General features: G+C 45.5%; 1 protein-coding gene across 8 annotated transcripts in view; it reads right to left on the bottom strand.

Moving 5' to 3' along the window:
• BLTP3A (bridge-like lipid transfer protein family member 3A) overlaps positions 1 to 27,002 on the bottom strand; it is a 496,913-nt gene that overhangs the window by 184,530 nt on the left and 285,381 nt on the right. For all 8 annotated transcript variants that reach the window (XM_073666443.1, XM_073666436.1, XM_073666439.1 and 5 more), the window contains 6 exons: positions 22,636 to 22,782; positions 22,488 to 22,558; positions 20,048 to 20,174; positions 19,740 to 19,930; positions 18,625 to 19,646; positions 18,248 to 18,387 (listed from right to left, as the gene is read on the bottom strand). In XM_073666443.1, the coding sequence (XP_073522544.1) occupies positions 18,248 to 18,387; positions 18,625 to 19,646; positions 19,740 to 19,930; positions 20,048 to 20,174; positions 22,488 to 22,558; positions 22,636 to 22,782 (1,698 nt within the window). The remainder of the gene's footprint in view (positions 1 to 18,247; positions 18,388 to 18,624; positions 19,647 to 19,739; positions 19,931 to 20,047; positions 20,175 to 22,487; positions 22,559 to 22,635; positions 22,783 to 27,002) is intronic.

A 27,002-nucleotide genomic window follows, 5' to 3' on the forward strand; every position in this document is an offset into this window, starting at 1 on the left:
CAAGCATTTCTACTGTGACAGCAGCAAAACCTAAAAAATCTGGTATCGCTCTAATTGCACCGACCAGAAGAATAAATCTGCCTTATCACTTATACCACACGGTGAACTGCACAAAAATAAAAATAAGAACTATTCTGGTATTGCTGTCTATTTCTTCATTCTGCCTCCCAAAAATCAGAACAAGGATCGGCTCACATTTAGCCTGCGATCTCCACTGAGCGCTTATGTCGGGGTTTCCGAGTAAATTCTGCAAAACCGCGATTCAGACAAAACTCCGGACAGAACCACTCACTTATGAGGCAGATAGTGTCACTTTTGACTTGTCTGTTTACCAGCAGTGTCCCATCATTTTAGGCGTCTTATTAGCGGACAAGTATCGGCGACAGCTGATCTTTGCACGACTAAAAAGATGTATACCACCGGAGCAGGCAACAAACGGACTCAAAAATGTCTCCATCTACCTCATTTCGGTGGGTGGTTCCGTCGGGGGTTTCATCTGAATCGCATTTTTGTGCAATTTACATGGAAACCCCAAACTTTTCCATTGGGGAAAATGATTAAACTGGGGTCAGGCTGGTTTTGATTGAAGACAGTCGAGAAGACTTATCAAGCGAAATGAACCAAGAAACTGTCTTCCATAGACTGCATCATATTTCTTATAGTGCCTTATCTGACAAGGGAATATTCGTCATAGTCCGGAGGCAGCTTTCTATGATAGATGAGAATGCTGACAAAGTGTCCTTCCTGGTCATTGACAGAAATATGCAGTGGTGCTGTTATGATCTGCAAACAAGTACTAAGGAAAGAAGGGGAAAGCTTTCCCTACAGTAAGACTTAAATGAATCCCCACGATGTAGCGGGCTGCCTGTTCCTAGCGAACAGACCCGCCTTAGTCCTAGGCTAGTGTGAACGAAGATTTATAGAGTAAAGGGAAGGGGTCCCTAAAAGATCTAAGGACTGGAACAAAAATGGGACACCTCCTGAACAGAGAAGGTTGTTGCAGAACGCAAAAGATAAACTGACAAAAAGGTACTAGAGGTTCCAATAGGACCAAGCGAACTGAGAGATAAAGGCACAGAAGCACCTGGCTAGCAAAACTGTCAAACAACACTGAAGTCCAGCACAGCCAAAATGGAGGAGCTGGAATATAAAGGCAGATGGTCACGTGACCGCAAAACACAAAATGAAAAAAACAAACAGGAGGGTTCTAACAGGTGCAGCTCTCTCTCCTTTAGCCCAACACTGATCAGTCTGATTGGTGCAGGCCAGAAGAGTAAGTTACCTGGACCTGCACATCACTAAAATTGAAAAGATATTACAGGTCCTGACCAGATGAAGGACCTTTCAGATCATGTAGTCACTCACATGGAAAGAACTTTGACTGTGATAGTGTATACACACACAGTGTGTAGGCTGAAGCGGAATTGTGTGTTGATGTAGCTGAATTGTGTGCATGCGTTGATGAAGCTGAACTGTGTGCGTGGGTTGATGCAGCTGAACTACATGCGTGGGTTGATGCAGCTGAGCTGCATGCGTGGGTTGATGCAGCTGAGCTGTGTGAGTTGGTTAATGCAGCTGAGCTAGAATCATAGAAAGGAGCCTCCTGGTTATCTGGTCCAATCCCCTGCTCAATGTAGGATTCACTAAATCATTTGAGACATATGATTTAGTGAATCCAGCCTCTGTTTAAAGACTTCCATTGAAGGAGAACTCACCACAGCTCATGGCAGTCTGAGCCACTCATTAATCACCTTCACTATCAAAAAGTTTTTCCAATATCTAATCTGTATCTTCTCCCATTCAGTTTCATCCCACTGCTTCTAGTCTTTCTCTGTGCAAATGAGAATTAAACTGATCCCTCTAGAATGTGACAGTCCTTGAGATATTTGTTGACAGCTTTTAAGTCTCTTCTCAGTCTTCTCCTTTGCAAGCTGAACATTGTTTGCAGACTGGTCGCCATTCTAGTCGCTGTTCTCTGAACTTGCTCCAGTTTCTTCATGTCTGTTTTAAAATGTGGTGCCCAGAACTGGACCCAGTATTTCAGATGAGGTCTGACCAAAGAGGAGTAGAGGGGGATAATTACGTCACGTGATCTAGACTGTAGGCTTCTGTTAATGCAACCCAAAACTGCATTTGCCTTTTTTGCTGCTCCATTATTCGTTGACTCATATTCAGTCTGTGATCTATTGCGTGCTATGCTGCCTGCGTGGGTTAATGCAGCTCAACCGCGTGCGTGGCTTGGTGCAGCTCGACCGCGTGCGTGGCTTGGTGCAGCTCGACCGCGTGCGTGGCTTGGTGCAGCTCGACCGCGTGCGTGGCTTGGTGCAGCTCGACCGCGTGCGTGGCTTGGTGCAGCTCGACCGCGTGCGTGGCTTGGTGCAGCTCGACCGCGTGCGTGGCTTGGTGCAGCTCAACCGCGTGCGTGGCTCGATGCAGACAAACTGTGTATGTGTATGCACACAAAAAAATGCACAAAAGTTCCACGTACAACAAAAAACTGCAAAAAATTATTTGAATAAGTGTTGAAAAAAATATTAGAGCTCTTAAAAGCGCGTTTAGGAGAAAAAATTTTTTTTTCTGGTTATGAACAGTGAAAAAGTAGGAATTAGTCCTACCGTTAATGGTATTTCCAGGAGTCCATCATGGCAGCACCACCAGGAGGTAGTCCTTCTTATCCTTGATAGGGACAGGAAACACAGAAGATGTTAAATAGCCCCTCCCCACCACCACCCACCAGTGATTTTCCTAGTAACACACCAGGATGAATGCAACAATGTTATTATTGAATTTCCTTCTATATATGTTTACATCACACAGCAGACAGGAAATCCAAGGGGAGGGAATGTAATGGTGCTGTCATGATGGACTCCTGGAAATACCATTAGCGGTAGGACAAATTCCTACTTTCCAGGACGTCCCTCCTGACAGTACCACCAGGAGAAATACCAAGTAACTCCTTTAGGGCGGGATTGCTGCTTGGATGACTTTCCTCCCAAAGGCTGTCTGTTGGTTTTACAGAATGTCCAATTTGTAATGTCTGAAAAAGGTATTTAAATTTGACCAGGTCGAGGCCCTGCAGATTTGATCTACCGAAGCTCCTGCTTTCTCTGCCCATGAAGAAGCCACTGCTCTCATTGAGTGAGCTTTGATGTTCTCCGGGGGAGATTGTCCTGCTTCAATGCATGCTGAGTTGATTTTATTCACCTAACGAGTATAGATTTTGATGCCTTCTTTCTTGTGCTTCTTCCCCCAAATTGGACGAAAAGGTTTGAGTGGATTCTCCAATCTTCCACGACCTTCAAGTATTGTAGGACTGTTATCCTTATATACAAGGAGGGGAATGAAAGTTCTTTCTGACTGTTATAATTTGGCAGAAGGAGGGCAAGATGATTTCTTTGCTCCTGTGGAAATCGGTAACCACCGTAGGCAGGAATGCTGGATCCAATCTCAGAATGAGACAATATTCCTGGATCTTTATGGATCTTTAATAGAAAGAGCCTGAATTCCGCCAATGTAGCTTTCTGTCATTATTGCCATGAAGAAGACGGTCTTTAAGGACATGAATTTTAATTCTGCCTGATCTAAAGGATTATATGACTTCTTGCATAGAGCGTTTAATACTAGCTGGAGGTCCCATGGGGGCACGGAGCATCTTTTTGTAGGTTTAAGCTGCTGGATAGCTTTAACGAATCTCACTATCCAAGGGTGATTTGCCAGCGGATATTCAAAGAATGATCCCAGGGCTATCTGTACTTTAACGTACTGGGACTTAGTCCCTTATTGAACCCTGACTGAAGAAAGTCTAGTATTTCTGGAATATCTGGGCCCGAAGTAATGGAGACTGGAGTTTTTCTATGGGAAGAGAAGTTCTTCCAGATCTTTAGCTAGACAGCCGAAGTCACTGGCTTCCTGCTTCCCTGCACTGTAGAAATGACTGCCTCTGAGAGTCCTTTTGATCTCAGGATCTCCCTGTCAGGGTCCAGGCTGATAAATGTAGCATCTCTAGATCATGATGGTGTAGTGGACCCTGAAATAGAAGATCCTGTCTTGTCGGTAGTAGTATCGGGTCTTCCAAGGACATCCGTCTCAACAGGGAAAACCAGCTTTTTTTGGGCCAGTATGGAACTATTAAAATCACTGTAGCCTGGCCTTCCTGGATTTTCTTCAACACTTTCGGAATTAAAGCAAGTGGCAGAAAGGAGTATGCCAGTTCCATATCCCAAATTTGGGACAGGGCATCTATCCCGGCTTGATTGTCACTTGGGTTTAGAGAAAAGAATTCCTTTGTTTTTGTGTTTTTTTCTGGAGGCAAATAAATCTGTTGTAGGCATGCCCCAGCGCTGTGTTAATTGGCGAAAATCCTCCTATTTAGAGACCACTCTGAGGGTTGAATTGTTTCCCTGCTTAGAAAATCTTCCACCTGATTTCTTGATTCTTTCAGGTGGACTGCTGTGACAGAACTGACCGTGTGCTCTGTCCTACAAAATATTTTTCCCGATATCGACCGAAGATGGTGAGGCTTTGGTCTCCTGATGAAGAAGGAAGGAAACTGCAGTTGAATTGTCCAAAAATATTCTGATATGCTATTCTTTTAGGTGTGCTTGGCATCTGCGTAACGCTTCCCACACTGCCATGAAAACTCTGTAGTTTGAAAACTTGTCTCACGCTGATGCAGGCCATATTTCTTTAAGATAACGGCCTTCTATGTGAGCTCCCCAGCCCATGTGGCTTGTATCTGAAGTGATGTTTACGCAGAGTGAGATGATCCTGGGTCTTCATTTTTGAGATTTTTTGGAACAGTCCACCAGGATACAAGTTCTTTTGCTTCTGCTGATAATCTCATCCTGCTGTCCAGTGTGGTCGTTTTGCCGTTTCAGGCTGATAGAACTTCTCGCTGTAGGATCCTTGAATGGAATTGACTCCACTAAATCCTGGAAATACATTATGTCATTAGACCCAGGATCCTCATTGCTTTCCTGATTGAGATACACTTTTTCTTATGGATGGTTTGTATCTCTCTCCTGATAGCTTCCCGATTGTTTCGAGGCAGGAAGAAGTATTATTGTTCAGAATCCAGAAGAACTCCTAGGAAGATTTTTCTCTTTTCCAGTGTGGGATTTGATTTTTTTAGATTTATCAACCATCCCAGACTTTTCAGAACTGTAATGGTTGTGCATAGATGGGAGTTCATCTGGTGCGGAGAATCCGCTATTGGTAGTGGATCGTCTAAATATGAGATGATTAGGATGATTTGAAAAGCCATTATCTTTACCATAAGCTTTGTAAAAGATTCTGGGTGCAGAGGAGAGACTGAAAGGAAGGCAACGAAAAGGAAAATGTAGAATTTTTCCTCGATCTTTTATTGCAAACCTGAGGAATCTTTAATATGAAGGATGTATGGGTACATGATAGTAGGCACTTTTTAGGTCTAACGTGCTCAGTACTGAATCTTTCTTTATCAGGGGTATGATTGATTTCAAAGATTCCATCTTGAATTGTTTGTAAGCTGCTTTAAATTGATGATCGTTCGGAACTCTACTCATGTTTTTTTTTTATGAAGAATAGACTGGAATAATGGCCCTGATAAGTTGGGATTGTAGTACGTGCACTACTACTTCTAAGTCTATGAGTTCTTTTACGTCTTTTAGGAGCCTCTGATGGACCCCTGGAGACTGGCCCTATGTTAGGCAGAATCTTTCGGGAGGTGCATGAGTGAACTCTATTCTGTATTACTGGGAGGCTGTTTGCAGTATCCATTGATTTTTGGATATTTCTTGCCAGCCCCCAAGGAAATATAGAAGTCTCCCCCAGACTCCTCTGGTGTCAATGCCTGCCGATGTTGGATCCTTGGTTGTGAAAGGAGCCTCCACCTGCCTGACTTTCCTTTCCCTCTATAGTCTTGTCTGGGATGAGAGTTTGTTCTTCGAAAAGAAGGCAACTTCTTTGGTTTCTCTTCTGGAAACCCTTTCTTAGTACCGGAAGTCTTTTCTCATGCAGGACTGACCCAAACACCTGTTGGCCTGAAAATGGAATCGAGCATAGTTTATTTTTTGAATAGGTATCTCCTGACCATGTTCTTAGCCATAGGGCCCTCCTTGCAGCATTGCACAGTGTGCTGTTCCTTGCAGCATTGGACAGTGCGCTGTTCCTTGCGGCAAACCGAAACGGCTCCGCAGAGGCGTCTGCCATGGAATCGGTTGCCATTATAAGCAAGGGTAGTAAATCGCAAAATTTCTTCTATAGGGGTTTTACTTTTTATTTGATCTTCCAACTCCTCTACCCAAAGACTCAGAGACCTGGCCAATGAAGTGGCAGCAGTATTTGTCTTAATGATGGCCAAGGAGGATTCCCAGGTTTTTTTTTTAAGAAGGTCTTCCGCTCTTATCCATTGGATCTTTGAGACTAGAAGAGTCTTTGAAAGGGATAGCAGTTTTCCTAGCCACTCTTATATGTCGATCCTTGGAGTCTCCTCCCATACTTTGATCTCCGCCGGGTCAAAGGGAAGGCGAGATTTAAAATCCCTTGGGATAACCAGCTTTTTCCCCACATCTTCCCATTGTTCCAGGATCATGGCAGTGATGTGTTTATTCACCGGGAAAACCCCGTTTCTGTGGACTCTTAGGCCCCCAAACATTTCATCCTGAACTGATAATGGCTCAGAGGGTTCCTCTATTTTCATGGTACCCCTGAGATCTTGTAAGAGTGTGTCTGTATTCTCTGAGGCAAATAAGTATTTCTTCTTTTCCTCAGGTAGAAATGTAGTGGGATTTTCGCCTTCGCCGGGCTCAGGGTCAGAGCAGTAGGATAATTCCCCTTCCTTTGAACTTGTTCCACCTGGGTCTTTTAGGTCGGGGAGACTGAGGCAGCAAAAGGGCAGATACAGCACTCTGTACTTTTTCCCTAATTATAGCCTTCATGCTGGTTAGGAATGTGGCTTGCTCATCCTTAAGTATTTTAGCAATACAATCCTCATAGAGCTTTTTGCTGTAGTTCCCTGGTAATTTAACACTTCAAGTGGTACATTGGCTTTTCTCATAGTAGCTGAGGTAGAACGTCTAGGTGTCTCCTTGTCCTAAAAAGACAATATGAAAGCTTTATAGACTCTACAGGAAGGTAGGGTATCACTGCATGGGCCCCACTCACATGATCCAGGAATGGTTCTATGGACTTGATGTCCGATTGGCTAGCACTCTGTCCCTCTATGATAAGGTAGGATTGCTAGCTAAGCTAACCCTTCAGCCTTTAAATAGTTGTCTCACCTGGCTTCAGTTCATCTGATTCATCAGATACTTCTGAGCCCCATCAGCTTCCAATCCCGATGATCTGGTCCGGTCCTGCTGGAACGCATACTGATAATGCGTTCACCTTCTGTTCCATGCTGGAAAGCACACCGGGACGCAAGGGCTGCTGGTTGTAGTGCCGGCGTCCCTGCCCTCTGCTAGGCAGGGACGCTGTTCCCCTCACCGCTCTGCTCCGAGCCCGGCGTCCCTCTCCCGCTCTGCTGGCAGCGCGCGCTCCTTCCCGGCCACTGTGCTTAGGGCGCGCGCGCGCGCCCTCCCTCCCTCTTAAAGGGGCCGCGCGCGCCGTCCTAAGGAGTCCCCGGCCAATGGCCGGGGGACTTTACCGTGTATAAGGCACCTCCTCCAAAATGGAGGTGCCCGAGCAATGTTGTTTGCACCTGTGTCTCACCTGTGCTTCAGCCCTCAGGTCCCGTTGCCAGTTACTTGCCAGTTACCTGCCAGATTCCTGCCTGATTACTTGCTACCTGCCTGCTAGTCTGAGGTCCGACAGTCTGCCTTACTAATCCTGTCAGTCTGTCTAAGGACCAGCCTGCCCGCTCACCTGGGAGCGCACATCTGATACCTGCCAGCTTGTCTGAGGTCCGACGGTCTGCCTTACTAATCCTGTCAGTCTGTCTAAGGACCAGCATGCCCGCTCACCTGGGAGCGCACATCAGCTACCTGCCTGCCTGAGGTCCGACGGTCTGCCTTCCAACTCCTGTCAGTCTGTCTATGGACCAGCTTGCCCGCTCACCTGGGAGCGCACATCTGCTATCTGCCTGCTAGCCTACCTGGAGGCTCCGCCGTCACGTGCTGTGACCACCTGCCTGTCCTGTGACTCCTGCCCGCTCACCTGGGAGCGCTCTTCTGCTACCTGTCTGTTTGCCTACCCGGAGGCTCTGCCGTCACATGCTGTGACCACCCGCCTGTCCAGAGACTTCTGCCCGCTCACCTGGGAGCGCTCATCTGTCGCCTGTCTGCTGGTCTTCCTGGAGGCTCCGCCGTCACATGCTGTGACCACCCGTTCATCCAGAGACTCTCGCCTGCTCACCTGGGAGCTCACGTCTATCTTCAGCCGCCACAGGTCGTACCAACCCTATACCTAGAGACTGTCCCGGTCACTTGCCGTGATCTCCAGCCCGTTCACTCAGAGACTGTCCCGTTCACTCAGAGACTGTCCCGTTCACTCAGAGACTTCCAGCCCGTCTTCCCTGGTCGCCACCCGCTCCCTTACAAGGACCGCCTCCTTGTATAGTAGCTCTGAGGTTCCACCTCCCAGACCCGTTACAGTTTGCTCGGGCCATGGAACCCGGTGGCACCCAAGCTCCCTCGCTCTCGGACCGGTGTCATGAACTGTCCCGTCAAAGGTCCCAACAGGAGTCCATCCTGGGTCACCTGCGGAATGTCAATACTCGCCTGGACACTCTGACTGCTCCACCAGCAACCTCCGCCAGTGCCATGTCTCGCAATCCGGCAGCTCCGCTGCCCACTAATACCATGGTATCCTACCCTGGACCCCGGCTTTCTGCACCTCCTCGCTTCGGAGGCGACTCCGCCCAGGCTCGGGGCTTCATAAATCAGTGCACCCTGCACTTTGAACTTTTGTCCCACCAGTTTAACTCCGACCGAGCCAAAATTGCATTCATCATGTCCCATCTCACCGGGGAGGCCCTGGCCTGGCTAAATCCTCTATGGGAGAGAGGAGACCCCCTGGTGTCCAACTTGCCTGCTTTTCTCACGGCTTTCCGGAAAGTCTTCGACGAACCCGGACGGAAGACCTCATCCGCATCATCGTTGCTACGCCTCCGTCAGGAGAGTCTCACCGTGGGCCAATACGCCATACGGTTCCGTACCCTTGCCTCGGAGCTGGCCTGGGATAACGACGCTCTGGTTTCCGTCTTCTGGGAGGGTCTGTCCGGCCGTATTAAAGATGAACTTGCCGGTCGGGACATTCCTACCACTCTCGATGACTTAATAACTCTTGCCACCTGGATTGACCTACGGTTTCAGGAGCGTGCCAGAGAGGTCACCCGTGAGAGGAGGTTACCACGTCTAGCTCCTACTTTTCAGAAACCCGTCACTCCTTCTGTCTCTAACCAGGTACACCCTCCTGAGCCTATGCAGGTCGACCAGACCAAGATGGTCAAGACCCGTCAGGACTTACGTCGTGCCGAGGGGACCTGCTTCTACTGTGGCAGTAAGGAGCACCGGATCCGTGCCTGCCCGGAGAGATCGGGAAACGCCTGTGTCTAGGTTCGCTCAGAGAGGTCCACCTAGACAAGAATAAATCCTCTCCATCCCTGCTGTTGTCAGTTTCAATCGTCTACGGGGAGAACCGTTATTTCGAACTAGCCCAACTGGACTCTGGAGCAGCCGGGAATCTTATTTCACAGTCCCTGGTAGAGAAATACCGCATCCCCACCAAACCTCTGGCTGTACCCTTGTCTGTTGCTGCCGTGGATGGGGGGCTCTTACCACGCCCCATCCAACTCATCACCGAATCCATTACTCTGCAGGTGGGAATGCTGCATTCTGAAAGTATCTCCTTCCATGTTCTGCCTGGACTCTCTCACGCCCTCTTGCTAGGCCTACCTTGGCTCCAGAGACATGCACCCGTTCTTGACTGGCAGACCGGAGAAGTCCTTCGCTGGGGACAGGGCTGCCATAAGACCTGTCTGGTTCCCGTTCATCCCGTCCGTCCTTCTCCTACCCCAGCTAATCTACCTGGACTTCCGATTCCTTATTGGTCTTATGCTGATGTCTTTAATAAAAAGGAGGCAGAGACACTACCCCCTCATAGACCATACGACTGTCCTATCGACCTGTTACCTGGTACTTCTTCTCCCCGTGGGCGTATATTTATCCATTATCCGCTGCTGAGACCCGGTCGATGTCCGAATATATTGAGGAAAATCTGGCCAGGGGATTCATTCGGAAATCTACCTCCCCGGCGGGAGCAGGCTTCTTTTTCGTCAAAAAGAAGGACGGCTCTCTCCGTCCCTGTATAGACTATAGAGGCCTTAACCAGATCACGGTGAAGAATAAGTACCCCTTCCGCTCATTCCGGAGTTATTTGATCGTCTGAGGGGGGCTAGAATCTTCACCAAACTGGACCTCCGTGGGGCGTACAACCTGGTTCGTATCCATCAGGGGGATGAATGGAAGACGGCATTCAACACCCGGGACGGCCACTATGAATATCTAGTAATGCCCTTTGGTCTCTGTAACGCTCCTGCCGTCTTTCAAGAGTTGGTCAATGACATCTTCCGGGACCTTCTCTACTCCTGCGTAGTGGTGTACCTGGACGACATCTTGGTCTTCTCTCCGGATCTCCAGACTCACCGGAGGGACGTTCGTCAGGTCCTGCTCAGGCTCAGGCAGAACCATCTCTACGCTAAATATGAGAAGTGCCTCTTTGAGCAGACCTCGCTTCCGTTTCTGGGCTACATTATCTCTCAGACCGGCCTACAAATGGATCCTGAGAAACTGTCTGCCATCGAGAAATGGCCCCGACCAGAGGGGTTGAAGGCTATTCAACGGTTCCTGGGCTTCGCCAACTATTACCGCCTCTTCATCCCGCACTTCTCTTCCCGGACTGCCCCAATTTCCGCACTCACCCGTAAGGGTACTAATCCCAAAGAGTGGCCGCCCGAAGCAGAGGAGGCCTTTCTTTCCCTAAAACAGGCCTTCTCTTCCGCCCCGGTGCTGCATCGCCCGGACGGCAACAAGCAGTTCTTCCTGGAAGTTGACGCCTCCTCCTCTGGAGCCGGAGCGGTACTTACTCAAAAATCATCTTCCGGGAGAATGGTAACTTGTGGCTTCTTCTCCAAACTCTTCTCTTCTGAGCGCAACTATTCCATAGGAGACCGAGAGTTATTGGCCATCAAACTGGCGTTGGAGGAGTGGCGTTACCTACTCGAGGGGGCTCTTCATCCGGTAATAATTTACACTGACCACAAGAACTTGGCTTACCTCCAGCATGCCCAGAGACTTAACCCGCGCCAAGCCCGGTGGTCCTTGTTTTTTGCTCGTTTTGATTTTGTTCTTCATTTTCGCCCGGCTGACAAAAACGTCAAAGCAGACGCCTTGTCCCAATTCTTTCTGGTGTCCGATCTCGAGGAAGAACCTAAACATATCATCGATCCCGCCAGAGTAATGCAGGTGGCTCCCGTGAGTCTAAATCGTCTCCCTCCCGGTAAGACGTTTGTTTCAGTACCTGATCGGGAGAAGATCCTACACTGGGGCCATTCGTCTAAACTAGCTGGCCACGCCGGTCAGAAAAAGACCCTCCAGCTTATTGCCCGGCACTATTGGTGGCCTACCCTGCACAAGGACATAATAGACTTTGTTTCTGCCTGTGTGTCCTGCGCTCGCAACAAAGTCCCGAGACATCTGCCAGCCGGACGCCTCCTTCCGCTTCCTGTACCTGCTGCCCCCTGGCAGCATATAGCAATGGACTTTATAACTGATCTCCCCGTCTCTGCCGGTTGTACGGTCATTTGGGTGGTCGCTGACCGCTTTTCCAAGATGGCTCACTTTATTCCCCTGCCAGGCCTTCCGTCTGCACCCGAGCTGGCTAAAGACTTTATCCGCCACATCTTCCGCCTTCATGGCCTGCCCCTCCACATCGTGTCGGATCGTGGGGTACAGTTCACCTCACGTTTCTGGAGAGCCACTTGTAAACTACTAGACGTCACCCTGGACTTCTCTTCCGCTTACCACCCACAGTCCAATGGTCAAGTGGAGCGGATCAATCAGAACCTGACCAGTTACCTCCGGCACTTCGTTAATGCCCACCATTCTGACTGGGTGGATCTCCTACCATGGGCCGAGTTCTCTTACAATAATCACGAGAGCGAATCCTCCTCCAAATCCCCGTTTTTTGTAGTCTTTGGTCAGCATCCTCGGATTCCTTTTCCTGTCTCCACCTCTGTGGACAACCCGGCTGCGGAATCTCTCGTTAGCAAATTTTCCTCCATATGGGAGAGTACCCGGTCCGCACTCCTCCTGTCATCCGAGCGTATGAAAAGACACGTTGACAAAAAACGCCTGGATCCTCCACAATTTCGTCCAGGAGATAAAGTCTGGCTCTCATCTATATATGTTCGACTCAAGATACCTTCTTACAAGTTAGGGCCTCGGTTCATCGGCCCTCTGGAGGTCATCAGTCAGATCAACCCGGTGGCCTATAAATTGAAACTCCCGGCCAACTTACGGATCCCCAACTCCTTCCATGTATCTCTCCTCAAACCCGTGGTGCTTAACTCTTTTTCCAAGTCTACAGGTACGCCTCCTGCTCCGGTTTCTGCTGAGGACGAGTTTGAGGTAGAGAACATTCTTGCCACCAAAAGGGTAAGAGGAAAGACCTTTTTTCTGGTAGATTGGAAGGGGTTTGGTCCTGAGGAGAGAACGTGGGAGCCCCGGGAGAACATCCATGCCCCTCTCATCCTAGCTAAATTTCTATCTGGCCTAAAAAAGGGGGGGCCTAAAGGGGGGGGTACTGTAGTGCCGGCGTCCCTGCCCTCTGCTAGGCAGGGACGCTGTTCCCCTCACCGCTCTGCTCCGAGCCCGGCGTCCCTCTCCCGCTCTGCTGGCAGCGCGCGCTCCTTCCCGGCCACTGTGCTTAGGGCGCGCGCGCGCGCCCTCCCTCCCTCTTAAAGGGGCCGCGCGCGCCATCCTAAGGAGTCCCCGGCCAATGGCCGGAGGACTTTACCGTATATAAGGCACCTCCTTCAAAATGGAGGTGCCCGAGCAATGTTGTTTGCACCTGTGTCTCACCTGTGCTTCAGCCCTCAGGTCCCGTTGCCAGTTACCTGCCAGATTCCTGCCTGATTACTTGCTACCTGCCTGCTAGTCTGAGGTCCGACGGTCTGCCTTACTAATCCTGTCAGTCTGTCTAAGGACCAGCCTGCCCGCTCACCTGGGAGCGCACATCTGATACCTGCCAGCTTGTCTGAGGTCCGACGGTCTGCCTTACTAATCCTGTCAGTCTGTCTAAGGACCAGCCTGCCCGCTCACCTGGGAGCGCACATCAGCTACCTGCCTGCCTGCCTGAGGTCCGACGGTCTGCCTTCCAACTCCTGTCAGTCTGTCTATGGACTAGCTTGCCCGCTCACCTGGGAGCGCACATCAGCTACCTGCCTGCCTGCCTGAGGTCCGACGGTCTGCCTTCCAACTCCTGTCAGTCTGTCTATGGACTAGCTTGCCCGCTCACCTGGGAGCGCACATCTGCTATCTGCCTGCTAGCCTACTTGGAGGCTCCGCCGTCACGTGCTGTGACCACCTGCCTGTCCTGTGACTCCTGCCCGCTCACCTGGGAGCGCTCTTCTGCTACCTGTCTGTTTGCCTACCCGGAGGCTCTGCCGTCACATGCTGTGACCACCCGCCTGTCCAGAGACTTCTGCCCGCTCACCTGGGAGCGCTCATCTGTCGCCTGTCCGCTGGTCTTCCTGGAGGCTCCGCCGTCACATGCTGTGACCACCCGTTCATCCAGAGACTCTCGCCTGCTCACCTGGGAGCTCACGTCTATCTTCAGCCGCCACAGGTCGTACCAACCCTATACCTAGAGACTGTCCCGGTCACTTGCCGTGATCTCCAGCCCGTTCACTCAGAGACTGTCCCGTTCACTCAGAGACTGTCCCGTTCACTCAGAGACTGCCCCGTTCACCTGCTGAGACTTCCAGCCCGTCTTCCCTGGTCGCCACCCGCTCCCTTACAAGGACCGCCTCCTTGTATAGTAGCTCTGAGGTTCCGCCTCCCAGACCCGTTACACTGGTCTTCCTGGGACCGGAAGTGCGTGCCAGCCTCGTGACTTTCGGCCAGCGCACACGACCCTGGAAGTTTGCGCCATCCAGGAGCGCACGCTGGCCACGTGAGTCATAGCCTGTCTTGCGTGCCCCGTCCGGAAGCACATCCTGGAGCGCTCTCTGCACGTGTTCCTGCCGCCAGGGTCGCTGGCAATCAAGCCTGAGCATGCTCCGGACTTGGCAGCAGGAGCCCAGAGCCCCCTGGAGAGGGATAAAGCTGTCCTCGCGAGCATCCAGCTCGACCGGAATGCTGAAGGACCCCTTAGTGGTATCAGCATAGCTCTTTCACAAGGGGATGGAAGGTATTGAACCCCCCAAACCTCCATTAGCTTGCTTGTTTGTTTTGTGGAGTGTTTCTCTTCCGTGTCTGTCCTTGATAGAGACAGGAAAAACACTGGAAGGTGGTGGTGGGGAGGGGCTATTTAACCTCTTCTGTGCTTCCTGTCCCTATCAAGGATAAAATGGTGCGGTCAGGGGGAACATACTGAAAATATGAATTGATTAACCCCTTTACCCCCGAGGGTGGTTTGCACATTAATGCCCGGGCCAATTTTTACAATTCTGAGCACTGTCACTTTATGAGGTAATTACTCTGGAACACTTCAATGGATCCCCCTGATTCTGAGATTCTTTTTTCGTGACATATTGTACTTCATGATTGTGTTAAAATTTCTTCCTATATCACTTGCGTTTATTTGTGAAAAAAACGGAAATTTGGCGAAAAGTTTGAAAATTTAGCAATTTTCAAAATTTGAATTTTTATGCCCTTAAATCAGAGAGATATGTCACACAAAATAGTTAATAAATAACATTTCCCACATGTCTACTTTACATCAGCACAATTTTGGAACCAACATTTTTTATTATTAGGGAGCTATACAAATTTATAAAACCATTTTATAAAGGGACTACATCACATTTGAAGTGACTTTGAGGGGTCTTTATGACAGAAAATACCCAAAAGTGACACCATTCTAAAAACTGCACCCCTCAAGGTGCTCAAAACCACATTCAAGAACTTTATTAACCCTTCAGGTGCTTCACAGGAATTTTTGGAATGTGGAATAAAAAAAATGAACATTTAACTTTTTTCACAAAAATGTTACTTTAGACCCAATTTTTTTTAATTTTCGCAGGGGTAACAGGAAAAAATGGACCCCAAAATTTGTTGTGCAATTTCCCCTGAGCACGCAGATACCCCATATGTGGGGAAAAAAACACTGTTTGGGCGCACGGCAGGGTTCGGAAGGGAAGGAACGCCATTTGACTTTTTGATTGTAAAATTTGCTTGAATAATTAGCGGACGCCATGTTGTGTTTGGAGAACCCCTGATGTGCCTAAACAGTGGAAACCCCCCACAAGTGACACCATTTTGGAAACTAGACCCCTCAGGGAACTTATCTAGATGTTTGGTGAGCACCTTGAACCGCCAGGTGCTTCACAGAAGTTTAGAACACTGAGCCGTAAAAATAAAATTTTCACATTTTTACAACAAAAATGTTTTTCAGCCTCCAATTTTGCATTTTCATGAGGGTAACAGGAGAAATTGCACCATGCAATTTGTTGTGCAATTCCTCCTGAGCACGCAGATACCCCATATGTGGGGGAAAACCACTGTTTGGGCGCACGGCAGGGCTCGGAAGAGGAGGAGCGCCATTTGACTTTTTGATTGTAAAATTTGCTTGAATAATTAGCGGACGCCATGTTGTGTTTGGAGAACCCCTGATGTGCCTAAACAGTGGAAACCCCCCATAAGTGACACCATTTTGGAAACTAGACCCCTCAGGGAACTTATCTAGATGTGTGGTGAGCACCTTGAATCCCCAGGTGCTTCACAGAAGTTTAGAACTTTGAGCCGTAAAAATAAAAAAATCTAACTTTTTCCACAAAAATGATGTTTTAGCCCCAATTTTTTATTTTCACAAGGGTAAGAGGAGAAAATGGACCCCAAAAACTGTTGTGCAATTTCTCCTGAGTAAGCAAATACCCCATATGTGGGGAAAATACAGTGCTTGGGCGCACGGCAGAGTTCAGAAACTACACCCCTCAGGGATTTTATCAAGGGGTATAGTGAACATTTTGAACCCAGAGGACATTGAATTGAACACCCATTAAACACAGAATTTGATAACATTAGGTCATCATATTGAATAAGTTGTTATTAGTCTTGAGCGCAAGTGCTCGCTACTTGAGTTTGCATCGGGTACTCGGGTATGCACCATGTATCGCACGTGCTCGAGTGACATGCTTGAGTCCTCGCTTGCATGTTTCACGGTTATTTGACACCCAAAAAAAACATGCGGGGATTGCTCATGCATGGCAGGCAATTCCCGCAAGGTTTTTTTGGCCACCAAGCATATGGCGCAGAGACTCGAGGATGTCACTTGAGCACCCACAATACTCAGTGCATACCCGAGCACCCGATGCAAACTCGAGTAGCGAGCATTTGCGCTCAACACTAGTCACCATAGTCATTTTTTTTTTTAATTTTTGAAAAAAATCCCAACCCTAACCCCAACCCTAATACAACCCTAGCCCAATTCTAACCCCAATCCTAATCCTAGCCCAGCCCTAACCCTAACCCTAACCCTAACCCCATCCCTAGCCCAACCCTAACCCAAACTCCAACCCTAACCCTAGCACAACCCTAACCCTAGAGTTTATTTTTTACGCCGTTCCTCGTGAGGTATAAGTGATTAGACGACTTTGTTTTTCGGGTCGGTGCGATTACAGCGATACCAGAATTATATCGGGTTTTTATGATTGACAGCTGTCACACACTAAAATACACATTTTTGCATCGCCATATTTTGAGAGCTATCATTTTTCCATCTTTTGGTCGACAGAGTCATGTGATGGCTTATTTTTTGATTAGTTGACGTTTTTATTGGTACCATTTTCAGGCACGTGACATTTTTTGATCGCTTTCTATTCCGATTTTTGGGAGGCAGAATAGACAAAAACCAACAATTCCGCAATTGTTTTTATGGGGTTTTTTTTATGCTGTTCCGCGTGTGGTAAAATTGATAAGGTAGCTTTATTCTTCGGGTCAGTACGTTTACAGCGGTACCACATTTATATAGTTTTTCTATGTTTTGGCGATTTTACATAAAAGCTATTTTATAGAAAAAAATATTTTTTTGAATTGCTTTATTCTGAGAGCTATAACTTTATTTTTTGGCTGATGGAGCTGTATGGCGGCTTATTTTGTGCGGGACAAGATGACGTTTTCAGCGGTACCATTTTTATTTATATTCGTCTTTTTGATCGCGTGTTATTCCATTTTTTGTTTGGCGGTATGATGATAAAGAATTGTTTTTTGCTTTGTTTTTTACTTATTTTTTTTTACCGTGTTCACTAAAGGGGATAACTAGTGGAACAGTTTTATAGGTCAGGTCATTCCGGACGCGGCGATACCAAATATGTGTACTTTTATTGTTTTTTTTTTATAATAATATTATATTTTTATTTTTGGTGGATTATTTTTTTATTTTTTTTTAAATATTTTTACACATTTTTATTTTTTATTTTTTTTCCATTTTTTAACACTTTTTGAACTTTTATTCTGTGTCCCACTATGGGACTTTCACTTTTTTTATTCTGATAGGGATGGAGCACCATCCCTGTGCTATACAGGCTGTCAGCGCTGCAGATGCAGAAGATACTTTGGTCATGCACTGCGCATCAGGTCGTCATGGCAACATCCGGGAAGCTGCGGCAGACTGTGCTGGAGGCTGGGAGAGGAGGTGAGTATTGCGATCACCTCCCCTTGCCCCCGCAATGCTGCGATCGACTTCGATCGCAGCATTAAGGGGGTTAATGTGCAGGGAGCAGTGCAGGACTGCTCCCTGCATATAGTCACAGCTGACACCCGGTACTATCAGCTGACACCCCGCATCGCTTGTGTGCGGGTGCGATCGCCATATGACCTAATAGTACGTCATTGGTCCAATCAGCCCAGGTCACCATGAGGTACTATTAGGTCACACATCAGAAAGGGGTTAAGTTGCATTTCCTTTCCTATATTAAACATTTTTCTTTGGAATTCTACCCTTCGCATGATTAATCCTTATTGGGTGTAATTTCTCAACCAAACCAGAGGGAGGAACAGAGCTTCTCTCAAGTGAAAAAAAAAAAAAAAGAATGAACTTATTAACTTGCCTGCATCTAATTTTAATATGAAGTTTTCTGCAGTTTCACTGTCCAGAGACAGCACATCCAGACCATCTATTGACACAGTATCCAAAGACTGAGCACGGGAAAGGGATGAACTTGTCTGATTGTGTAGGACATCAATATCTCTGCAAAAATACATACATAATATATATTGTAAAAATAAGGTCGTAAACAAGGCAGTAAACAGTATAGATAGTAAATAAGGAATACAGTATTAGAACAGAAAGGAAAAAAAATAACTGTTAGTAAAACAGAAAAAGAAATCAAGGTGATAAGACTAGGGGAAAGTAAAAACACACCATTGAGAAAAATACCAAAAACGTTAACACCAGTGCAATATGTTTAGGTTAAGTATCACACACTTGTGTTTTGTATCGCTCAGAAAGCGCTGCATTCGTTCCTTCCCAAGGGTAAACGTCTCCCGAGTCAGATCCAGTGTGTTTAGCAAAGTGTCACGTGCAAACTCTTTTCCCAATAAAAGGTCTACAGAAAGTTCCTTTGTCTGCATAGCATCATTAGCTAGTACATTCCTAGACAGACTGTCCTTTCCCAGATCATCTTTATTGTTCTGTTGATGCAGTTGGGAAGCGATTTCTTTCTGCACATCCAATACCTCCTGAGGCTCTTCTCCTAGCTCTGGACCAAGAGACATACCTACTATTTCCCTTTTGTTTGTTTTGTGTCTCTTGTCTGTTTCCTTTTCACCAGACAAGTCTCCTTCTGCCAGTTCAGACCCTACAAGACTACTCCTTTCAGAGTCCTCTGGTGGCCTGGCAGATAAAGAGGAGATTGAGGCAGGGAGTAAAAGAGAAATTGTGACAGCTTGCATTTGCATGCCAACACATATTTTGATACAGTATGAAGAAGACGCCTGTATTAAAAAGTCTGACTGTGGATTTGCTGTTTGCTTTAAGACTTCAAGTAAAGCCTGCAGCTGCTCCTGGAAACGTAACAAGGCGAGGTAATGGTAGTGATTCAATTGCAGCCGTATTACATCGTCCACATTGATCATGACATGCAGCTCTAGTTCTGGAAGCAAAAGGCAGGCCAACGCTGTAAATGGCATTTGATGTAATAGTATTTCATGTTTACAAATCCCTCCCTCAAAGTAAAAAGACAAGCCAGGGCTGTGTAAGGTCCACAAAGATGCTGGTGGAGGGTCAGAAGAAGGATACAAATGGGAAAGAAATACTGGATGAAGGGGCCCTGGAGGACAATGAAAATCCTCATGTGCTGCAAAGGATCGAAAGATGCTTTGTAGAAGATTTAGATTTGAGCCTGGAGCCTCACGTGTGTTTGTGAGGGTAACTGAAGAAAGATGGGCAGAAATGGAAGATGGTCGGTCATGTGGACTGTAGGTAGAAGTTGTCAAGGGGAAACCAATCTGTAAGAAAGAGAAGATAGAAAAGGAAAAAAATAAATAAGAGTAGAAAAAGCTACAAAATGATCTCTCACCAAACACCCTATCAAGACACACCTTAAGGTTGAATCCATCTAGACGCACATCTCTATTCTCTTTTGCTCCTTCATTGACTATGGAACTCACATCTGTTATTTGCTGTAGGTGATGGGACAAATCTACCATGAAGACATTCAACCACAGAATTGATTGGGTGTCAAGGTATAGAAGCAAACCATGGAGCTGTATATACAGAGCAGGAGGAGGCACTGCAGAAAGAGAGGATGACTTACATCAGAAAAGGAGTGAAGCTCCACAAAGACCTATAAATATTAAACAACAGATACTAAAAAATCCATGCACTGCATTAACTAGTAGCAAGTTACCTGCAAGACATTCTCCTGGAAGACAGTAATACTCTATATACTGAAGATGGACAGCAGAAGCAGAACTTGGAATACGATGGCATGAAAGAAGTGGTGGTTTTTGAGGAGTCTGTCCAGATGAAGACACCTTAAAAAAAACAAAAAAAAAACAACAACAACTTGCTGTTGGTCTAGCAACCCCACTGGTCCACAATGCAACAAATTGTCATAGAATCATTGGACAAGCAAGATGGAACATTGATGCGGAATTATCATTATTGGATATACAATATTCTATGCTGTCTAAGACAGGATTCGAATACAACATAAAGTATAACCAGGTCGAGGGTATATCTAGTGATATAAAGTGCCCTCCCAGCAATAGCTAATAACAGCAATAAGGCGGTGGAGTACTCCCATGCATACCAAAACAAAGGGTGATTACACTCAAAAATAGATTAGCCATAAACCACCAGGAAAATATTGATTAAAAAAATAATAACAATTGAAAATTGATAAAAAATAATACATATCAAAAAAACAATATTGAGGTTTTATCTCGAGGAATCATAAACAACATTGGCATGGGAAGAAGCAATAGGGTCAAATGTAAGGTATCAGTGCAGCATGGTGAAACCTCATCATATAACAAGTGATACTGGTAGAGTAGGTAACCTAGTCCACATGTCACATAAAGGAGGTACATATAAACAGTATTTTACTATTAGAATAGATACTGCTTACCCATGGTATGCCCAGACAAAACTCTCACTCCTTGCGGCCCAATGCCTTGCGGCCCAGATTCGCCGCTGTGTTGTACTGTGGATGGCTGTCTGTGCTGTGCCATGCGCATGTCCCCCTGACGTCACTGGGTCATAGTTCACCAGCCATGTGCACTGCACAAGGATGGCCATGACGGGGATGACTATACCAGCGTGGAGGCTGGAACACACGCGCCACACAGATTGTCAGAAGTTGGCATGAGCTTGTAAGTATATATATACATCACAATAGAATGCAGGACATAGCTTTATCAAGGATATGTTGTATCACACGAAACGCGTGAGTCAGCATTTGATCTGAGCATGCCATGGGTAAGCAGTAACTATTCTAATAGCTAAATACTGTTTATATGTACCTTTATGTGACACTTGGACTAGGGCTACTGACTATGCCAGTATCACTTGTTATATTATGAGGTTTCTCTATGCTGCACCCATACCTTACATTTGACCCTATTGCTTCCTCCTATGCCAATGTTGTTTTAGGATTCCTCCAGATAAAACTTCAATATTGTTTTTTTGATAATAAGGCTCTGTTTACGTCATGTTAGTGCTCTCGCAAAGTATACCTCCCTTTAAAGAATGAAAATGTATTCCAGTGTATATTCACACAGAAATATATCAAATATTGGCTCCATATACTGTGTTGTATATGTTTTTTTATTGTACACCTTTGTATAGATGAATGACATGTAATGTATTAAATGTAGATTGTCAAATGATACTAGCCCAACAGAGGTCTTGAAGATACTCTTTTGGCCTTTGTCAGGTACATGGAGCCGTATTATTATTATTTATTAATATAGTGCCAATGATTCCATGGTGCTGTACATGAGAAGGGGTTACATACCAAATACAGATATCACTTACAGTAAACAAACTAACAATGATAGACTGGTACAGAGGGAAGAGGACCCTGCCCTTGCGGGCTTACATTCTACAGGATGGTGGGGAAGGAGACAGTAGGTTGGGGGGTTGCAGTAGCTCCAGTGTTGAGGTGGCAGCAAGGTCATGGCAGGCTGTAAGCTTTCTTGAAGAGATGGGTTTTCAGGTTCTGTCTGAAGGATCCGAATGTGGTGGCTAATCGGACGTGTTGAGGCACAGAATAACAGAGGATGGGGGATATTCGGGAGAAGTCTTGGAGGCGATTGGGTGAGAAACGAATAATTGTGGAGGAGAGAAGGAGGTCTTGGGAGGACCGGAGATTACGTAAGGGAATATATCGGGAGATTAGTTCAGAGATGTACGGAGAAGAAAGGTTTTGGATGGCTTTAGAATAGTACAGAGTCAGAGAGTGTTTGAGTGTCTAGATGTGCAAAGTTTCAGCGAGAGTTTGCTAGTTGCTGGACACGGGTGACAGGTGAGGAGGACAGGGATGAGAACGTGAGTAGATGATGGTCAGATAGGGGTAGGAGGGAGGTTGTGAGGTTAGTTAAGGAGCAGAGTCAGGTGAAGATTAGGTCTAGTGTGTGTTCGTCTGTGAGAGTGGCTGAAGAGGACCACTGAGTAAGTCCATATATCCATATGGATATCTAACATAGGGAAACAAGCCAAACGTAGGTTTAGACATTTTGTGATCCAAGCCTAACACACTAGTCCCACGTAGACTACATCAGACTATGAGTGGATTGGTATAATGAGATACAAATTCTTCTACCTACCTTCTTCTGTTTTCTTACCTGGTGAAAATACATATCATCAATTCTAATGAGTACTGCCTGAAAGTAGAGAGAAGGTACTGTTGTGCTGCCTGTATGTAGATAAAAATGGGATTTAAGAGAAGGAATGTTAACAAGAATAAATTGACAAAACATAACAAAATGGTACCCTTCTCATTTTTTGGTGAATGCATTTTTCCTAACATGCTGATATTAAAGTGTTCATAAGCTTGTCTTTCTTCTGCAAGATCTTGGGTCCACTGTTCACAAGTGCTCATTGCAGAGGAATAACGATTCCAATGGGCACAGCTCTGCCCTAAGAAAATAGATACATGACATTTTAGATATTCTGCATAGTTTGTCAATATACTTGAAAACAAAGAATGTATTAATTCATTCTAAAATAAATATCAGCTAAATTTAAGAAAACATGCTTAAAGTGTCTTTTTTCTTCATATTATACTCTGTGTACCTGAACATTAATGGAAAAAGGCTAAATTATTCTTGTTATATGAATATGCACTAACGGTGTCTGAAGTCTTAAGCCCATATGACTGCATGGTAACCACCTCTTCTATGCTTAGATTTCAGAATGGCCAACTTGCTGTTTATAATGTATTCAATCATTTAGGCTTCAGTACTATGTTCTTTTTGTGTAAGGAGTAATTCTACAGACTGTAATTCATGCTGAATTAAATACTAACTAAGCAATCAAAGCATCCAGAAATATGGATGCTCGGTAAAGTAGCCAAAAGTTTAATATTGCAGGAAGCACACAAACGTAACAGAAATAGAATTGTAGCAGAATTATAGGTGGCTGAAATGTTTCTTTAATAGGGCAATCCGACCCTGCTTACTTTGGCATTGGGGTATGAGCAGGGCAAATGATATATCTGCAGATATATGTCAGCTTGTATGCAGCAGCTGTCATGCATCTGTCCTATTCATTTAACCCCTTAAGGACCTTAGGTTTTTCCATTTTTGCATTTTCGTTTTTTGCTCCCCTTCTTCCCAGAGCCATAGCCTTTTTATTTTTCAGTCAATATGGCCATGTGAGGGCTTACTTTTTGTCGGACGAGTTGTACTTTTAAACGCCATCACTGGTTTTATCATATCATGTACTGGAAAACGGGAAAAAAATTTCAAGTGCGGTGAAATTGCAAAATAAATGCAATTCCACAGTTCTTTTGCTTTTTCTTTTACCACGTTCACTGAATGCTAAAACTGACCTGACATTATTATTATTCTCCAGGTCATTATGAGTTCGTAGACACCAAATATGTACAGGTTCTTTTTTATTTAAGTGGTGAAAAAAAAATCCAAAGTTTGCTAAAAAAATAAAAAATGGCGGCATTTTCCGAGACTTATAGCGTCTCCATTTTTCAGGATCTGGGGCCAGGTGAGAGCTTATTTTTTGCGTGCCGAGCTGACATCTTTATTGATACCATTTTGGGATAAATCCAATGTTTTGATCGCCCATTATTGCATTTTATTGCAATGTTGTGATGACCAAAAAAACGTAATTGTGGCGTTTAGTTTTTTTTTCTCGTTACGCCGTTTACTAATCGGATTAATTCTTTTTTTATATTGATAGATCGGGCGATTCTGAACGCGGCGATACCAAATATGTGTATGTGGGAATTTTTTTTATTATTTTATTTTGAATGGGGCGAAAGGGGGGTGATTTAAACTTTTATATACAGTACAGACGAAAAGTTTGGACACATCTCATTTAAAGACTTTTCTGTATTTTCATAACTATGAAAATTGTACATTCACACTGAAGGCATCAAAACTATGAATTAACACATGTGGAATTATATACTTAACAAAAAAGTGTGAAACAACTGAAAATATGTCTTATATTCTAGGTTCTTCAAAGTAGCCACCTTTCGCTTTGATGATTGCTTTGCACACTCTTGGCATTCTCTTGATGAGCTTCAAGAGGTAGTCACCGGAAATGGTCTTCCAACAATCTTGAAGGAGTTCCCAGAGATGCTTAGCACTTGTTGGCCCTTTTGCCTTCACTCTACAGTCTAGCTCACCCCAAACCATCTCGATTGGGTTAAGGTCTGGTGACTGTGGAGGCCAGGTCATCTGGCGTAGCACCCCATCACTCTCCTTCTTGGTCAAATAGCCCTTACACAGCCTGGTGGTGTGTTTGGGGTCATTGTCCTGTTGAAAAATAAATGATGGTCCAACTAAACGCAAACCAGATGGAATAGCATGCCGCTGCAAGATGCTGTGGTAGCCATGCTGGTTCAGTATGCCTTCAATTTTGAATAAATCCCCAACAGTGTCACCAGCAAAGCACCCTCACACCATCACACCTCCTCCTCCATGCTTCACGGTGGGAACCAGGCATGTAGAGTCCATCCGTTCACCTTTTCTGCGTTGCACAAAGACACGGTGGTTGGAACTAAAGATCTCAAATTTGGACTCATCAGACCAAAGCACAGATTTCCACTGGTCTAATGTCCATTCCTTGTGTTCTTTAGCCCAAACAAGTCTCTTCTGCTTGTTGCCTGTCCTTAGCAGTGGTTTTCTAGCAGCTATTTTACCATGAATGCCTGCTGCACAAAGTCTCCTCTTAACAGTTGTTGTAGAGATGTGTCTGCTGCTAGAACTCTGTGTGGCATTGACCTGGTCTCTAATCTGAGCTGCTGTTAACCTGCGATTTCTGAGGCTGGTGGCTCGGATAAACTTATCCTCAGAAGCAGAGGTGACTCTTGGTCTTCCTTTCCTGGGGCGGTCCTCATGTGAGCCAGTTTCTTTGTAGAGCTTGATGGTTTTTGCAACTGCACTTGGGGACACTTTCAAAGTTTGCCCAATTTTTCGGACTGACTGACCTTCATTTCTTAAAGTAATGATGGCCACTCGTTTTTCTTTACTTAGCTGCTTTTTTCTTGCCATAATACAAATTCTAACAGTCTATTCAGTAGGACTATTAGCTGTGTATCCACCTGACTTCTGCACAACACAACTGATGATCCCAACCCCATTTATAAGACAAGAAATCCCCCTTATTAAACCTGACAGGGCACACCTGTGAAGCGAAAACCATTTCTGGTGACTACCTCTTGAAGCTCATCAAGAGAATGCCAAGAGTGTGCAAAGCAGTCATCAAAGCAAAAGGTGGCTACTTTGAAGAACCTAGAATATAAGACATATTTTCAGTTGTTTCACACTTTTTTGTTAAGTATACAAATCCACATGTGTTAATTTATAGTTTTGATGCCTTCAGTGTGAATGTACAATTTTCAAAGTCATGAAAATACAGAAAAATCTTTAAATGAGGTGTGTCCAAACTTTTGGTCTGAACTGTATATATTTTTTTTAATATTTTTAAAACTATTTTTTTACACTTTCTGCATGCTTTAATAGTCTCCAAAGGAGACTAGAAGCTGCAGTTTCCTGATCTTTTTTACTGCATACAGGCGACGAGCAGATCGCCTGTATACAGGAGAAATGCTCCTGTGCTATGAGCGCCGACCACTAGGTGGCGCTCATAGCTAGCGAGACATGACAAGCACAGCAGTCTGCTGCAGACCCCGGGTTGCCATGCCCACCTATCAGTGACCCACGATCACGTGATGGGGTCACTGATGGGCGGGGCTAAGGCAGCGCTTCCGGCGCGGCGCTGTTAAATGCAGCCGTCAGAGATTGACAGCAGCGTTTAACTGGTTAACAGCCGCGGCTGTTGCAGACACATGTCAGCTGTAAGAATCAGCTGACATGTGCCCGGTTCAGTGCGGGCTTAGCGCCTCACTGAACCGGGGGTGATGGCCTGGGGCGCACCAATATGCTCCAGGCTTTAAAGGGGTTAAACTCAATCGGTCCCCACATTTGACCTATCTAAACTATTAATATGGGCATACACTGACTGCTGTGAAGAGTGATACCTGTATGTATTAGATACCTTGTTGTTTATAAATCATCTTTTATCACTTTATATAAATGACCTCTTCCAGGTTATGGGGAGGACGCTCCCTGAAAGATAACACTGCCTCCAGAGCTTATTTCAATAAGAACAAGGAAAACCACTACATGAGCTAGTGTGTCAAATCTTTTGAATGGTACTGTAGACCACTGTACAAAAAAAAACAATTAATCTTCTGTGTCACCCCTAAACTGTGTGCACAATTATTAGGCAAATGAGTATTTTCATCATATTATTTTATGCATATTTTCCAACTCCAAGCTGTATAGACTTGAATGCTAATTGGACTGAAGCATATAAGGTGATATGTATTTGTGTAATTATCAAAATGTAATAATTATTAGACAGGTTGTTACCTTCAGGCAAAATTTAAAGATTTAACTCACTCTGAAAAGTAAATTGTTAAACATCTTACAGAGGAAATCAACACTTGAAATTGCCAAGATATTGGGGTTTTATCACAGAACTATGAAAATATTTGTTGCAAATAGTAAACAGAATCTCAAATGATATGTTGAGAAAAAAAATGCACATTAACTGCCAAAGATTTGATAAGAATCAAACGTGAAGCGACTAGGAACTATTGTTGAGCGAGT

The sequence above is a fragment of the Phyllobates terribilis genome, unplaced genomic scaffold (genome assembly GCF_046119375.1).
Source record: "Phyllobates terribilis strain yellow unplaced genomic scaffold, ASM4611937v1 Scaffold_2__4_contigs__length_985480577, whole genome shotgun sequence".
Classification (NCBI taxonomy): Eukaryota; Metazoa; Chordata; class Amphibia; order Anura; family Dendrobatidae; genus Phyllobates; species Phyllobates terribilis.